General features: G+C 38.7%; 1 protein-coding gene across 2 annotated transcripts; it reads left to right on the top strand.

The window, feature by feature from the left end:
* Positions 1–852: 852 nt before the first annotated feature.
* STEAP4 (STEAP4 metalloreductase) lies at positions 853–15,255 on the top strand. Of its 2 annotated transcripts, XM_075211854.1 has the most exons (6): positions 864–951; positions 5,835–6,038; positions 8,713–9,171; positions 10,705–11,232; positions 12,673–12,837; positions 14,545–15,255. In XM_075211854.1, the coding sequence occupies exons 2-6, from the start codon at positions 6,000–6,002 to the stop codon at positions 14,791–14,793; spliced, it is 1,440 nt and encodes a 479-aa protein (XP_075067955.1). In that variant the 5' UTR covers positions 864–951; positions 5,835–5,999; the 3' UTR covers positions 14,794–15,255. The 2 variants fall into 2 exon arrangements, with proteins under 2 accessions (XP_075067956.1, XP_075067955.1); XM_075211855.1 differs by lacking the exon at positions 5,835–6,038 and having other exon boundaries at positions 853–951.
* Positions 15,256–17,195: the final 1,940 nt, after the last annotated feature.

Genomic DNA, 17,195 nt, shown 5'->3' with positions numbered 1-17,195 from the left:
AACCAAGAGTCAGACAGACCAGGGTCAATACCAGCATGTGAGTAAGGTACCAAATCGGAGTCCAAGAGGGTGGTCAGGTAGTCCAGGGTCAATACCAGTGAAAAGGAGAAGCGCAAATCAAGATCCAAGGAGTAGTCAGACATTCCAAACAGAAGCTGGGAAGGAAACTGAGGCAGAATCAGGATTCAAGGAGAGAGGTCAGTATCAAACTGGGTCAGAACCAAAGTGTCTATAGAAGATGCAATGCAAACGCTGGAGTAGAGGTTGATGTGATACTCCGGCCAGAGCAGCTTTATATAAAAACAGGCTAAGCCTGATTGGGTCCCCCCCCCCGGCGGTCAGTGACACTACTGACCGCCGACAGCTGATCGGAGCGTCCCTGCTGCCTAGCAACGGGGAGGCAAGTTGTGCGCACGCGCACAAAGCAGCAGAGTCAGCCGGGGGAGGCTGCGTCTCGTTGCTGGGCGACACCCCCGGCTGGAAGAGACAGGTGGCCGTCCTCGAGTATCCGTAGTCATCACAGCACGAATCTTGAGATCTGTTCCTTGTTGACTTCGGAGTATGCAGAACAGAATTACGTGCAGTTTGTCTGTTCTAATGACTCAGGCTCCTATTGTGCTAAAAAGTTCCAAAAAGTTTTGCATTTATATTTGTGAAAGTTAATTTCCAGCACTTTGAATTTTAGGTATTCTGTTTATTTCAAAATAGTTTTCAGCCAAGAGCACTGACATAGGGAATTACACAATTTTACTGTTGCTGACTTTCTTTCCACTCATTGATTTTGGCAAATCTTTTTGTATAGTTTAACTTCCAGGAAGCCGAGAGGTTGGGAAATCTTCAAACAAAATAAATAGATCAGGTCAAGCATCAACACAGGCTGAAGCTGAACATACACCCAGCAGTATCCATCAGGCTTTGGAGTCTCTTATTAAAGACATCCCTTCACTGCAAGTAAGTAAAAGTTGACTTTCTATTTTCTTCAACTTGCTGTGCACAAAGTTTTGAGCCGTGAGCAGTGAGTGAATGAAGAAATGACTCTGTCACAGCTACTGATGGATGTTTTCCCCTCTTTCATTTTGCCAAATATTACAACAGAATTTAATATCCAGGAAGCCAGGATGAAATCGCCATCCTAAAATAAAGAGATCAGATCACAGATCAGCAGAGAGCAATAATAAAAAGTAAATTCGTTTGGGATATTTTAGCCTGGGGCTTTGTGTCAGTTATTAAACATATTTGTCAACTGCAGGCCAGTAAAAGTTTGTTAACTTTGTATTTTCTTTTACTAGTTGTGAAACTAGCAAAATAATATTCTGTTTATACACTATGTTCCCTCTGACTGTTTTCAGAGTGCCGCTCTGAGGTTCCCTGTGCACGTAATGTGGTTTTATCAGGCTGACCAAATACACTTTGCTTTCAAATTGCAGCAGACTTTGGGATCATTGCCAGGGATTCTTCCTCGTTCACATGTTCCTAATTTGCATTAGTGTGAATCAGTGGGTGTTGCAAAAATATGGATCAATGACCCAAAAGGCTCTTGTGCTATATTGTGGAAAACTTGCAGACTCTTCTCATTCCAAAATTCTACTGTGGAATTCTTTTAATCTATGATGTAATGCTGCAGAAAAATGGCACTTGTTGCATAAGGTTGCATAAGGATCCATAAGGCAAGGGATTTTACATTTAAAGAGGCAGGTGCAAACCTGTAATAATCAACAGGATGCATAGTGGCTAAAACAAGGCAATCTGCAAACGCTGCAATGTAGCTAAGCTAGGTAAATCGTTGACAAAATAATAGATTTCTAGCTAAAATGCTCGAAGTCTGGCAAAACAAGCCAATGATTAAGGTATTTTTAATAGCTCAGAAATTATTTTCTTAATAGTGTAGGAACTCACATAACAAGCTCATCATGAAGTGGTAAATGGGCTTCAGCCTTTTGATAACATTTTTAACTATGAGCCTTTTTTTGTCAAAGACTTATTTAGTTTAGCAACTTTACAACATATATCCGTGTTGTAGCCCATATGTGTGTTCTTGGCTGTTTCCGGTGTGCTCCCACCTCTTTGAATGTATTATATGTTTATTCACTGCAGTGCTGCACCTTCTGCAATTTATTTTAAGTAGTAGGTTAGGAATAAAAGTAACTACAATCACAATCTATCTAAAATGTCCCTTCAATGATTTCACTACTATTAATTAACTTTTTCATAATTTCCTGCATTGCCCATCATAACCTCCTCTTAGATGGCCTTTCAACCTCTTCGTGGATCTAGCCTTATCCACACATTGTAGGTTGTGTCATGCAGATTGAGACTGGCCCACCGTGGTACCAGAGAAATCCCCAGTAAGCCTCAATGCCTTGATACTTATCAGCAGGGGGTGGAGCCTCCGTTCCCTGCTACATATGTTTAGGCACTAAAAGGAACTGATACCTCTTGCAGTTGTCAAGTTGCATCAGGAAGCCTAGGTGAGGATAGCTGGTGGTTGGTATACAGTACACTCTGTGCCCACTCTGTTGAGAATGAGCCCTACCTGTATTCGGGTGAGATTGTCCCTAGCAACACACGCTATATGTGAGTGCACCACCTATCGGCCAAATCCCCCACATACAGCCTGCAAATCAGTGCTCTTTCAACCTATGTGGTTTGGAACTAATTAAATTTGTATTGAGGAGAATTACAGTGGGTGAGGGGCTCTTTGATCATTTCTCAGCTACCAGCTGGCTACAAGTTTTTTTAGGCCACCAGTCACAGTATAATCGTTGCCCTACAACTAGAACAACAATCTTTAAAATTCATATTTCAAATAACATATTTGCTTCAGATAATCATCTAATAAATATCTGTCACTCTTTCAAAACTATTTCCAGGAACATGTTTCTGTAGGGTATGTTCCTCTCCAGATAAAAGGGTGCAGAGCAGAGATTGCTTATTACAATGTGCTCTGGTCTGTACATTATATAGTCTCATGGATGCTCTTTGCATTGTATTGTGGTCACTTGGATACTCTTTGTGTTGTAAGGCAGTCACTAGAATGCTTTCTATATTGTTTATAAGTCCCATGAATGCTCTCTGTATTGTATGGCAACTATAATACGGTAACTAGGATGTGCTCTGCGTTGTATATCGGTCAATAGAATGTTCTCTGTATTGTATGACAGTCACTCTGATTCTCTAGGATACTCGCCCCCACCATTGCTTTCCCTGTTGGATCCTTCAAGCCCCAGTTCGACACTGGTGCTATGCTTCAACTATGTGCTAATGCATGCATTGCCTCAATACTTGTTTCTGTAAAGGTTTCTCCATAATTTGGTAGATTCAGGAGCTTTTGTGTCTGTGCAGACAAGAAGGTTCAGGTTTATTGACGCCGCAAACAGATTCACCATGAATGTGTCCAACTCGCTCTTCAATAAACAACATACAAAATAATGAGAAATTCCTGTCTTCATTAAAGATCTAATTGAACTTAATAATGTCCCTGAGTTACATGCACTAGGCTGGCTATGTTCTTGTTTCTTTATTCTGGGAAGGAAAGACAGTTACATGTTTTTAGTCTAGATCTGTTTCTCCTGGGTCCCAGGCTTCTTCTAATTTGGTGTTGTGTTTTAATAAAATTTAACTTTTCAACTTCTCTTGGACTTTGATATTTTCTAATTATGCGGAAGGGGCTCTCTCAATGCAGATACTATACTAGCTGCAGGATCTGTGTCTGAGTGTAGAGACGACTCAGTTTACTGCATAATAGTAAGTTAAATGTTTTTTAGCTACTTTATGGAAATGTGCAGTGTTCCCTTAATTTATACATTGGTCCTCGGTTGGCTGGACAGTGAAAAGTGTTCAGTTATGTTTGTCAACAGCACCTTTAGTCAATAGCACTGAAATTGCTGTTAATATACTGTCGTTTGGATCAGCACTTTGAATTTCTACCACCTCTACTTACCCATCTGTCTGTGTATGTCTCCCACTTCTTCATTAGGTTGTTAGCTTTTTGGGACATATATATATATATCAGGGCCGTAACTAGGGCTGTGCAACAGGGGCGACTGCCCAGGGCGCGACTCTGAAGGGGGGCGCAATTTAGGAATATTCTAGGTTCATTTGGTTAAATATGAGGGCTAGGGGGGCGGCATTTGTCTTTCTCGCTTAGGGCACTAGAATTCTAAGTAACGGCTCTGATATATATATATATATACATACAAGTTAACCCGTGCATGATACTCATGCATTCTAGTCAAATCAAGCTACTTAAGGTGTTAAAAAGGTTCTTGTCATGCATTTGGGCCATAGCCCAGGCCTCAACCACCAACCACTCCCCACTGTCACCCCCGGCAACCACCAACCACTCCCCACTGTCACCCCCGGCAACCACCAACCACTCCCACTGTCACCCCCAGGAACCACTAACCACTCCCAACTGTCACTTCTCCTTCAAGAAATATATATATATTTTTTTAAAATCTTTATAAACACTTTTAACAATTAACAAATTAAATTAACAAATTAAAAACATCTTAGTATACCAAATTTCAGCCCTTTCTGAATTTTTTTTCCACACACACTAAGAATTTAGTAGGTCAGTGTATAACTCTGCCCAGCAGGTGGCGCTGCAGCTCGGTTTTATTTTTTACACACACACACACACACACACACACAGACAGACAGACTAACACACGCCACTAGACATTTATATATTAGATAATAAATCCATTTGTTTTTTTAAATTGTAAGCTCAAGTGAGCAGGCCTATATCACCTTCTCTCTCATCATTTCTTACTATATTGTTAATAAAGATGTTTTGAAATTTTATCCCTGATTGTAAAGTTATGTGGGATATGTTGGCGCTGTATACATGAGGATTTTATTCTGGTCCTGGGTGCGAGCCTACAGATACTCACGATAAGGAAGACTCCCGCCCAAGTAACTTACTTACCAGTGGTGAAGGCCTAGCTTAACTAAGAGGGAAACTGAACAGGGGACACTTACCATATGGACATCGTCTCCTCTTGATGGTTGTCTGGGACTTCCAAGAATGACTTCTAGGAAAGGGGAAAAATAATAACAGCCCTACCACAGGGCTATATATCCTTATTAGTATATACCACTCACTCTAGTGTTAACTATAACAACAGCAGAGCCCTGGTCCTATCAACACATGTCTGGTATGCTGTGTAACACTAACTGCTATTACTAAGTATTGTCTACTAATCTATCTATGGTACCACACTACAATAGAGCCAAATAAAGAAGAACCAATAGAAAATTCACAGGATGAAATAACAAAAGTCTACCTTTAATGGTGCTTGACTAATGGAGCACTTCAAGAGCCTACTTTCAATGGGGACCTGACTAAATAGTGCTACCCTGAAGGGGCACAGGGAAACTTAAGGGATAGACAGAAATGGTCTAAATAGCCAGTACATACAGCTAATGAATACAATGCCAAGTGTAGTAAAGGTATATGGCGTGTGGACTCTGATATGGGAAAACTAAACACTAAACCAGTTTCCCTGGTGATCTAGTGCATATGCACCCAAGTGATAGCAAGAAATACTCCTAATGTGCAACAAACCTTATGCCCGATTACTAGCGCCGACAGGCCTAAAGCCTAATTACTTGTGCCATACCTTCTTCTGGCAGCTTTCAGCGGCAGCAGCGGGGACCGCGATAGCTCAGTGCCTCCACCCTGTTGCTTTTCCTGTGGATCACCTTCCGCAGTCTTCTCGACTTGATCCCTATGCCTTCCTTCTTCCTGGCTTGATCTCCATCATCTGTGCTTTCACTTGTCTCTTGTTCTCTGATGTCTTCTGTCTTGATCATGGAGGTCTTCTCCCTAGATCTCCACTACTCAACAGCAACAGCTAAATGTAAGCCTTTGCAAGAGGGCGGGGAAATGACATGACGAGCCTGGATTGGATCACTTTTGCACCATAAATTCGAATGGCCTGTGTTTGGACCAAAGCCAATCTCTTTAGATTCACTTTGTCCAAGGCCAGAAGAAGATGTGTGAACTGGGGTCTTACCTGTTCTGTGTCAATCAGGTAAGAAATCTTGGGCCCTTGTGGGATCCTCTTCACATTAGCACAGTGTCTTTATCCATGAACATGTATAGTCACCAACAACTATAATTGTTTCTGGACTACCTTACATATCAAGGGTTCCCCACACATATTAAATGTAAGCTCATTTGAGCGGGACCATCTCATTTGTTTGTATCATGATCCCTGAAATGTACAGCACTGAACAATATGTTGGTGCTTCATAAAGGGTAATAATAATTGCACAGAGCTTCCTCAATATATAAAAGCACTCCAGTGATTCCCCACCTATACACAGCATAGGCCACCCTTGGCAAAGTGCCTTCCATAGACATCCCATCCATAATATATCCTCCCTATACCCTACTTGCCTCCTCTTCCTCCTGGAACTTCCCAATTATATGAAAACATTCAGATTCTAACGGAGGTTCCAAGCAGAAGAGCAGTTATTTCATCAGGAACTCTATCTACCAGCTCTTGTTCCCCAACCTTGCAGTCAAGCTTAAAAAATAATATGGGTTCACAGCCTGGGTTCCCTGTCCCTCTGTGACCTAATTCTAATTGTGACAGCTACGATCCTTATGCTATACCACAAAAACAAACAATGATAAACAGGCATAAATGTATTAACTGCATTGTAAATTAACTTATTTGTAACCATATGTTCAAGGTTATTTAGACATCTCTGCTGGTCCTATGTTTTTACTGTCCTTTATGTATTGCAAAACTATTCATGATCCTTTATTCAAGTACTGTATCGTTTGTGGCCTTTTGATGGTAACCTTTACACAACACACAAAGACATCAAGTGAAGATGAGAATTAATAGGACTCGAGGCTTCTCGATGCTCAGTGATTGTATCCAGGATTCCACATAAAATCAAAGGCTAAATGTGAACAATATGATGTCATGTTTTTACCTTATGTTCACTTTCAATTCTCTTTTCACATCAACCTTGAATACATTTTCTAAGGTTGAGTCTTTGTATATAATTCAAGTATTATTTATTATTTGTTCTAATGCCTATCCACTTAGTACATCTCTTATTACCCATCTCACAGTACCCAGTATAAATAAATACAGTTAAACCCTTTTTACAATAGAAGGAATTGTCATACTTGTAGCTAGTCTATAACAATAACACTTAGTACCATCCCCTAAAACCAAATTATTATTTCACTTTACTGGATGTATTGTAAGTAGTAATATGCAAAACACTGTGTATTTGTTCTCATTGAATACATCCAGAACTACTGTTTGGAAACAACCAGAGATAAAGAAAGATACTCAACTAACTTTGGTCTTCTTAGATCTCATTATATGGAACAATGGCTTCTGCTGTATGGAGCATGGAAATATTTGGACAAGATTATAGTGAGAAGGGCCAGAGGAAACGTTAAGAGAATCCAACTATAAATACTGCTGTCATAAGATAAAGTGGATCATGTACAGCTGCAAATATTTGCACCCCGGCAGTAGCAGGATAAGACGCACACTTGAAAAGGTGTATTTACGAGCATATGTGCAGTTGGGTGCATCTCAAGATGCATCCTGTTGTACATCGCTAGCCATTGGCACCAGGTGTAGGTCAGGATTAAAAAGTATAGATTTGTGCACCACTTTCGCATTTCTCTACTTGTACACAATATAATAATGTAATGAAGTGTCATATACACAAAAGATAACAGAGTCTTGACAGCGTTGCTAAAAAATGCAAAAATTGCATTTACCATAGAAGATGCAATTAAGTACAGACACAAATACAAAATATAAAATAGAAATAGAAATTAAAGTCAGATAAATACATAACAATGGAAATTATATTTTCTGCCGCAGTCAAAATGGAAATATTAGGTAATGCGGTGACTTCATATAATATAGCCATACTAATGATTTAAAGGCTATCAGCTAGAGAGGGCGATCCGTGATCTTCCAATCAGAAGTGGCTTGTTAATTCTGCCGATTGTCATTCTCATTATTTTGTGTCCCAGCTCCAGCCCTCAGCACCCCTGCAAAGTAAATGCCTCTTTATAGTTGAATCTGTATCTGCTTTTAGGTCTACTTTAGTCATAATTACATTATTATTATTACCATTTATTTATATAGCGCCACTAATTCCGCAGCGCTGTTCAGATAACTCACTCACATCAGTCCCTGCCCCATTGGAGCTTACAGTCTAAATTCCCTAACACACACACACACACACACACAGACTAGGGTTTATTTGTTAGCGGCCAATTAACCTACAAGTAAGTTTTTGGAGTGTGGGAGGAAACTGGAGCACCCGGAGGAAACCCACGCAAACACAGGGAGAACATACAAACTCCTCACAGATAAGGCCATGGTTGGGAATTGAACTCATGACCCCAGTGCTGTAAGGCAGAAGTGCTAACCACTGAGTCCCAACATACCATGCCAGATATCATCTGGCTATCTATTGGCAAAGCATGCCAGTTCCACAACACCTGAAGAACCACAGGTTGGCAGGCCCGCTCTAATGTTTATCTACAGAAACATTTAGTATTCCTTTTCTTATCCACTTATCTGACTATGTCAGGAATATTTATTTCAGCTTTGTTGGTGCAGATTACTATTTATTGCACACTTTAACATGTTTGTTATATGTAAAATGCATCTCTATCATCCATATAATCATGTATGTCTATGTCTCTTTCAGACAATGGAAGCTAATGGCTCAAATCTGATACCTTTGCGCTCAGATTTCACAGAGAAGCAGGAGAGTATTTGCATTTTTGGAACTGGGGATTTTGGGCGATCGCTTGGATTGAAATTACTGCAAAGTGGATTTTCTGTGGTATTCGGAAGTCGCAATCCTGGTCTTTCTGGCTGGGTCCCCAAGGGAGTCGAGGTGTTGAGTCACGCCGATGCAGCGGAAAAATGCCCCGTTATTATCGTGGCGGTTCAAAGAGACCATTATCCATTCCTGAAGGAGCTAACCGAGGTTTTAGATGGAAAAATTCTAGTGGACGTCAGCAATAACCTGAAGATAAACCAATATCCGGAATCTAACGCTGAGTTCCTTGCCCAGACCGTACCCAGAGCTTCAGTCGTCAAAGCTTTTAACACGGTATCGGCATGGGCTCTACAGTCGGGTACCCTGGATGCCAGCAGACAGGTATGAAGAATAACTAGGGGCCTGATTCATTAAGGATCTTAACTTGAGAAACTTCTTATTTCAGTCTCCTGGACAAAACCATGTTACAATGCAAGGGGTGCTACATGAAAAAACAGTCAGTATTTAACTTATGTGCAAAACAGAATACTAATTTGCACCCCTTGCATTGTAATATTTTTTTGTCCAGGAGACTGAAATAAGAAGTTTCTCAAGTTAAGATCCTTAATGAATCAGGCCCTAGATTTTCATATCACATGGTATAGATATTGAAATCATTCTATATCTACAAGAACAGGCACTAGCAGTCTGGCCATGCTGGGTAGGATAGTTTAGTACCATCCATCACTGCAACACCACTTGGCTGAGTATAACCTTTTGGCCTTTGTTTCATGAATGAATGTCAGCTGGATTCCAGTCTGACACTACATTATTTGATTGTTTTTATTGCAAGTAAAATCTGATCTGTTCCTACATCAGACAACCAGATCTCACTGCAGACCCTGGACTACTGGAATTGAAGGATGATTGTTTAACTAGCTTTTATTCATACCTGGGCAAATCCAATCCAACTTCCAGATTTAATTATGTATGCTGAATTTATACATAGTGCAATGAGTTCTTCTTAAAATTGAATCAGCAAATGAATTACCAACACGATAGTCAATTTTGAACTTTACAAGGAAAAATTGAGAGTAGCCAAACTAGCACCATATGTAACAAGTTTATTCTTGTACATATGTTATTAGTTATCTTTTTTTTATTTATTCCATAATGGAACTTTTTTTTCTCATTCATTAAAAGTGTTTAACAGAATTTGTGATAGATTTTTTTTTTATTTAATTAATTTCAGATATAACCACGCTAACCTAACAATTAATTCTTAATTAAAAACAATTTAGTGGTAATAATGTGAAAAAAATGCTGAAAAGAAGGTAGATTTGGTATTCTTTAAGAATACATGTTTCAAATTAATTCTCGTATAGGGTCACTTACCAACCTCAATAAGTGTGAGCCACATTTGTTAAGCGTGGTTATGACCCTTTATGAGTATATGGTGTTTCTGCTTCCTAGTTTTGTGGGTTTAAGGATGTACTGTATAATGAACAAACATGGCTGGACAAGGCCCAAGGAAATCCTTTTGTGGGAAAAATATTCTGTGTGCCTTCTTGCAAAAGAAGGGTCATCCCTGAAAATGCACCATCGTCACACTTATGCAATTTAAATGATCTCGTCCCACAAAATGAAATCTCGTTTTTGCATGTTGGTGTAAAAGTAAATAAAACTAATCCGTACTCTGCACTTCATAACATAACCATAACATTTTAACAAAAAATGAAATACTTTTACTGCAGCCAACAGTAGAGTAACCCAAAGGAGTCATAAAATGTAATAATATATTATTTCAAGGGGCTAAGAATCCCTAGAACATTTCTGGTAGAATCAAATAAAAAATAAAAAAAACAATAGCAAATGAAAATAAATACTAAGGTCTATTGTATTTAAATATTAAAGTTGGCATACTTTGCATTTCAGGTCTATGTATGTTCTGATGACAACAAGGCCAAACACAAGGTAATGGATATTGTACGTACGATGGGGTTGGTGCCACAAGACAGCGGTTCTCTCATGGCCGCTAAAGAAGTGGAAAACGATCCCCTGCAGCTTTTCCCAATGTGGAGGCTCCCCATATACGTGTGTGCGGGACTGACCGTGCTGGTGTTCTTATACTGCGTTATAAATGATGTCATCTACTCCGCTGTCATCAACGGAAAAGACGTCTCATTTCGAATGATGATTTCTATTCCAAATAAGGTCTTCCCCATCGTCTCTCTGATGTTACTGGCCTTGGTTTATCTCCCCGGTGTGTTTGCTGCCATTATTCAGTTGTACAGAGGAACAAAGTACAGTCGCTTCCCTAACTGGCTGGACCGATGGATGTTATGTAGGAAACAGCTGGGACTGGTGGCCCTGTCATATGCATTCATCCACGCTATTTATACTCTGGTCATTCCTATTCGATATTACGTAAGACACAGGATAGCCTCCAGCACCATTGAACAGGTAATGTCATTGCATTTAATGGTGTGAATACTATATATACTGGAGGCTGCTAGCAATGGACAGCATGGATGTAGCCTAGATATCTTGCTTGTTTTTGCACTGGATTAAACTTGTTACAAAATGACAGCATTGCAAAACATGCTAAGAATTTGCACAGACAATGGGTGCAACTTCCTCTGCATTTTTGGAAATATCCCATGACGCCTTTTTATAACATATATATATATATATATATATATATATATATATATATATAATTAATATTTATAATATAAATAATTATATATATATATATATATATATATATATATATATATATATATATATATATATATAATTATTTACCAGTCTTTTAGAAGAGATGAATTCCACCCAAAACTATAAATGTAGTGTTGAGTGGAGATGAAAGAGTTGAAACAATATTATTAGAGCAAAAACGGATTTATTTTAATACGTTTAGGTAGTGGATTAGCTGCATTTTCTTGCATTTAGAACCTCTATGTCTACTATAAAATAAGCTATTAGCTGCTATCTCTCTCTATCTATCTATCCATCTATCTACCCATCTATCTAACGTCATCATTTATTTATATAGCGCCACTAATTCCGCAGAGCTGTACAGAGAACTCACTCACATCAGTCCCTGCCCCATTGTAGCTTACAGTCTAAATTCCCTAATATTGACACACACTCAGACACAGACACAGACACAGACAGGTAGGCCGAGAAGGAGACAGACAGACAGACAGACACTAGGGTCAATTTTGTTAGCAGCCAATTAACCTACCAGTATGTCTTTGGAGTGTGGGAGGAAACTGGAGCAACCGGAGGAAACCCATGCAAACACAGGGAGTACATACAAACTCCTCACAGATAAGACCATGGTCGGGAATCAAACTCATGACCCCAGCGCTGTGAGGCAGTAGTGCTAACCACTAGGCCACTGTGGTGCCCATCTATCTATCTATCTATCTATCTATCTATCTATCCTTAGAGTGCTTCTGATGACCCCTCTCCCATTCCATCCTTGAATGCTATACTTGGGAAAGCATTATACCTGCGGATAGATATGATATACAGACGCCATCTCCTCCTCTAACACACTCAGCATCCACAGTTTTACGTGCTGGATGTTTGGGATCATATACCGTGTCCGTGTATAATGTCACATGGAAGCCATCTATAAGCAGAGAGGGGAGATGAGCCCTTAGGAATACTCTAATAGAGAGTGTATCAGGCAGATAACATGGCAGGTAGATGAATCTGTGATATAAAACACCATAAATTTACATATATAATTATATATTATTTCAAAGTGGAGTTGGCCTTTATTATTAGTAGCAAATGTAATTTGGTATCTTACAACTGTATTTCATGGTTTATGTGTTCTATTGTCATGTACAATAAATACTCTAATCAATTATGTTCCATTTGTATCAGGCAAAAAAAAATGAGACCAGCCCCTTTGTAAACATCATGGCCTGGCGGACTGACTCCTACATAGCGATGGGGATCCTGGGGTTCTTCTTCTACGTTCTCCTGGGAATAACATCCCTGCCCTCTGTCAGTAACGCCGTCAACTGGAGGGAATTCCGTTTTGTGCAGGTTGGTTTGTTCACGTTCATAATATTCTCAGTATTATATTATTGTGGGGGCATGTAAAAAAATAAAGTAATTAAAGGATCATTAAATAAAAGATGCCTTACAAAATTAAAATCTGCTAATTACATTCACAGATATTTGTATGGTACAGGTTCCATTCTCTCATCATCGTCATCATTTATTTATGTAGTGTCCCAATTCTGTAGCGCTGTACTGAGAATATTTGTCATTCACATCAGTCCCTGCCCCATTGGAGTTCACAGTCTAAATTCCCTAACACACACACACACACAGACATAGACACAGACGAGGATTCATTTGGGCAGCAGCCAATTAACCTACTAGTTTGTTTTTGGAAGGAAACACAGACAAACATACAAACTCCACACAGATAAGGTCCTGACTGGGAATCGAACTCATGACCCCATTGCTGAAAACAACTGAGCCACCGTGCTGTCCAATTCTCTAAGATCTCTCTTGCACAAGAGTACCTAATTGTCCACCTCACATAGACCAATGACTTGCCCTCAGTACAGATTTTGGAACTAACCCTATATAAACAGTCATTCACAATGTGACTGTGTCCACACCACTTTGCTTTTACACCAGAGTACTTATATTGCGGGCAGCACGTTGGCTTAGTGGTTAGCACTTCTGCCTCACAGCATTGGGGTCATGAGTTCAATTCTCCACCTTATCTGTGTGGAGTTTGTATGTTCTGCCCATGTTTGCATGGAATTCCCTTACTGTAGTATGCTACACCACCCCTTCCCTCCCCTGTTCTACGTTTGCATAGGAAGAGAAGTGTAATGGTCAGTAATATCTAAGTCTGCATACAGTCTATGACTTTTTACTGTGCATGCACATTACTGAAAGCGCATTTCATGATTCAGAGATGAACTTACATCCAACTCTGCATGAGGCCCAATGTGCGCAGTTACATATGAAACAGTTTTTAAAAACGTACAAATCTATAATAAATAAATAGACATCAACACTCCCCCCATCCCTTTCCCAACAATATGTCCTCTTTAAATAAAGCTTTCTCTTATTAAATATCTGGACTGTATAGGATTATTCGGCATCTTCATGTATGGCCGCTTAGCGCCCACTTCTTCGTCAAACAAAAACACAGCAGAGAGCCACCTGATCAACTCATATCTGGAGAATTCACTCGATAAAGGAACACTAAACATTGTAAAATATTGAGCTCTTGCGTTTAAAACTTGTTATTATTACTTTTAATGAGTTTCCTTTGCAGACCGGTATTCTTCTAAAAAATATTATTTTAACTTAAAGCAGAACTTTAAACAAAGGTTTATATATTTTTAAGAGTGACAGACTATATTTTTGCATTTATTAGGTTTAGATATAATTGGATAAAGTTCAGATTTATGTCTTTTGAGTAAAATAAGGCAGCTAACATTGATTAAAGGTACTTTTGCAGGAAATTATGTATGTCCTTGTTTTTAATGATATTAATAAGCAGAGTATATGTGGAGAATTAAATTCCCTGTGAAATTTAAATTTTTCTGCACATCTCTATGGGGTACGAAGAAAAATTGGTGAAGATACATTACCGTGGAGTGTCTTCACGACCGTTACGGAATCGCCTTACGGCAATTCGCAGGGAATTGAGTTCCCCCCATTGTTTCTTCTATTTCATGTATACCAATATAATGAAAATTTCTTATTTTTTTTTATTTTCAGTCAAAACTTGGATATCTTACACTGCTCCTGTGCACGGGACATGCATTGATCTTCGGCTGGAACAAATTCCTCAATGTCGCTAATTTCAGATGGTACATGCCCCCAGCGTACACATTATCTCTTATCATCCCATGCATAGTCTTGATTCTGAAGTTCATTCTTATAATCCCATGCATTGACAATAGGATTACCAAAATACGTCAAGGATGGGAAAAATCATCAAATACTCAATCAGATACAAAGTTTTAAAAAGGCACTATTACTATATAGTTATTTATCAGACGTGCTATGTCTGGCTGCTGGACTGAACAACTAAATATATTCCCCAAAAAGCTTTTTTAGACTACTATTAATTATACAAGTCTGCATAGAGCAGGGATCGGCAACCTGATGCACCTCAGGGGTGGCTGGGATGGCCCCCTAATCTTAATAGGGCCACACCTTACCCTTAATCTTAGTGATATGATAAAACAATACATTCAATGAAAGAAAGAGACACCCATCTGTAACACCAGACCAGCAGGCAAGTGTTACAAGCTATAACAAACATACCTGACAAAGCAGAAGGAGCTGGGGGCCACTGGTAAATGGCCCATCACTGGCATACAGCATAATAATCCAACTGAATTTTTTTGCTTAAAGGCACATTATAAAAAAAAAAAAATATGTAATGTTCTGTGTGTTTAAATAAAAAAAATGATTTTTATCAACTTTGCAGACATCAAGCATTGTTTTTCTCTCATGTCTAACTATTTGCGATCTCTGATTAGAGCAGGAGGACTAATTTGGATGGAGGGTAGCTTACCGTATCAAGAGTTTGATGCTCTACTACCATGGGAGTAAATTTACTATCACGGTTTAAAGGGCAAATATGCTGTAACCCACAATAGCCAATCAGACATTTCATTTTACCACTTTACCCTGCACTAAACAAATCAGAGCTTATTGTTCATTGATTGCTGTGGGTGACTGCGCATTGCACTTTGCCCAATATATATAAGAACATATCGTGTAACGCCATCTTCCATCAATTATTTGTGTTCTTAGGGACTATATATAAGACCTTGTGTGGATGGGGTCTATTGATGAGAAGAGCTGCTGAACGGTTTATATTGCGCCTACTTTTATTTCCTTGTTCCTTTTTGTATCTTATAATGTGTACTTTACAAACCTGATGTATAGGACAAGTCTGACGGTATTGTTGCAAAGCCATGAATGTCAATCAATCCAGTCCTGATATAGAGAACCTATAGCAGAAATAGTAAAAATCATAAAACGTACACAGCTGAGCTGACAGCACACCCAGCAGACTGGAATATGTAAAATCACTCCATGCTGTACATTTATTTTTGCTGATGGACATGAGGTATTGGTTCATATTTTGATCCAAACATTTAAGCCTGAATTCCAGTGTCAAGGGTACCTCATTGCATGCAGGTCGTACTCTTTCATATATGCTTCAAGCGCCACTAATATGCAGTTAAAATCAGATGCACTCACTTTTTTTAGGTATAGAGGTTTACATCAATCAAGGGCTGCTTTGAAAGCCACACCCAAACAGGCCTTATATAAGCCAAGACAACATTAGGCAATATTTTGAAACAAAAACAGAGAAGAAATAAGCCTGTACTTGGTTAATCCCAAACTATACATGGTACCAGCTGCATGGCAATATAAATTCCCATATATGTATACGAAAACAGAAAGACAGTTGTTGCTAGCACTTGTCCTTACCACTGCCTATCTGTGCGTATCTAGAAAAATGAAAGCATGAGGTTTTAGTTCATATGCTAGATGTAAGCCTCTATACCTGGGAGTTGAGCACATCTGGTTTTAACTTAACTTTAATGGTGTTCGAGGCATATAAATCAGTGTAGGACCTGCATAGGGTACCCTTCATGCTAGGATGCAGGCTTAAATGTTTTGATCATATATGAACCAATGTCTCATGTAACTCATCTAACATACGCCTATGTCACTTTAACAAGCCTGCAACTTACTAAAATGCTTCAATCATTATTCAACATCAAGTCTACATTATTCTAAAACTACCTAACTTAGATCTTTCACTTGTCACATTTTCCACACATCATTCTTCAAGACACATGCCTAATTCCGTCACCCTGCAATTTTAAACTAAAGCTTGCAGCAGATTTCAAGACACATTTCCAGATGTACCTATTGAAAGATATATATAAAATCTTGCACTAAAATAAAGTCAGAACTAAAAATAATAGAGATCGTGCAGCCAGCCTCAAACCTAATGTAGAAATAGGTAATGACAGGGCAAAGCAGAGGCGTGAAAAGAGCGTAGCCTGCTCCAAAATTAGCAAAGAAAGAATCTATTATACTAGAAATCACAATGTGTTAAACATATAGCACCTGTGTTCATTGGACAAATAGATAATATACATACATCATACATATGAAAAATGATTGGTATTATTTTATAGAGAGAGAACAGATAACAATAATTGAAATAGATGACAAAGAAGTTAAAATGAATATGAAATAGTTAACAAATAAATGGGGCAATAAATCAGCAACAAATATAAAGATTGCATTAAGTGCAAGATATATATATATATATATATATATATATATATATATATATATATATATATAATATATATAAGCCTAGCGGCGTGTGT

The sequence above is a fragment of the Mixophyes fleayi genome, chromosome 5, assembly GCF_038048845.1.
Source record: "Mixophyes fleayi isolate aMixFle1 chromosome 5, aMixFle1.hap1, whole genome shotgun sequence".
Taxonomy (NCBI): Eukaryota; Metazoa; Chordata; class Amphibia; order Anura; family Limnodynastidae; genus Mixophyes; species Mixophyes fleayi.
Note: the sequence above shows the minus strand (reverse complement) of the source record. Positions and strands in the feature narration are given on the sequence as shown.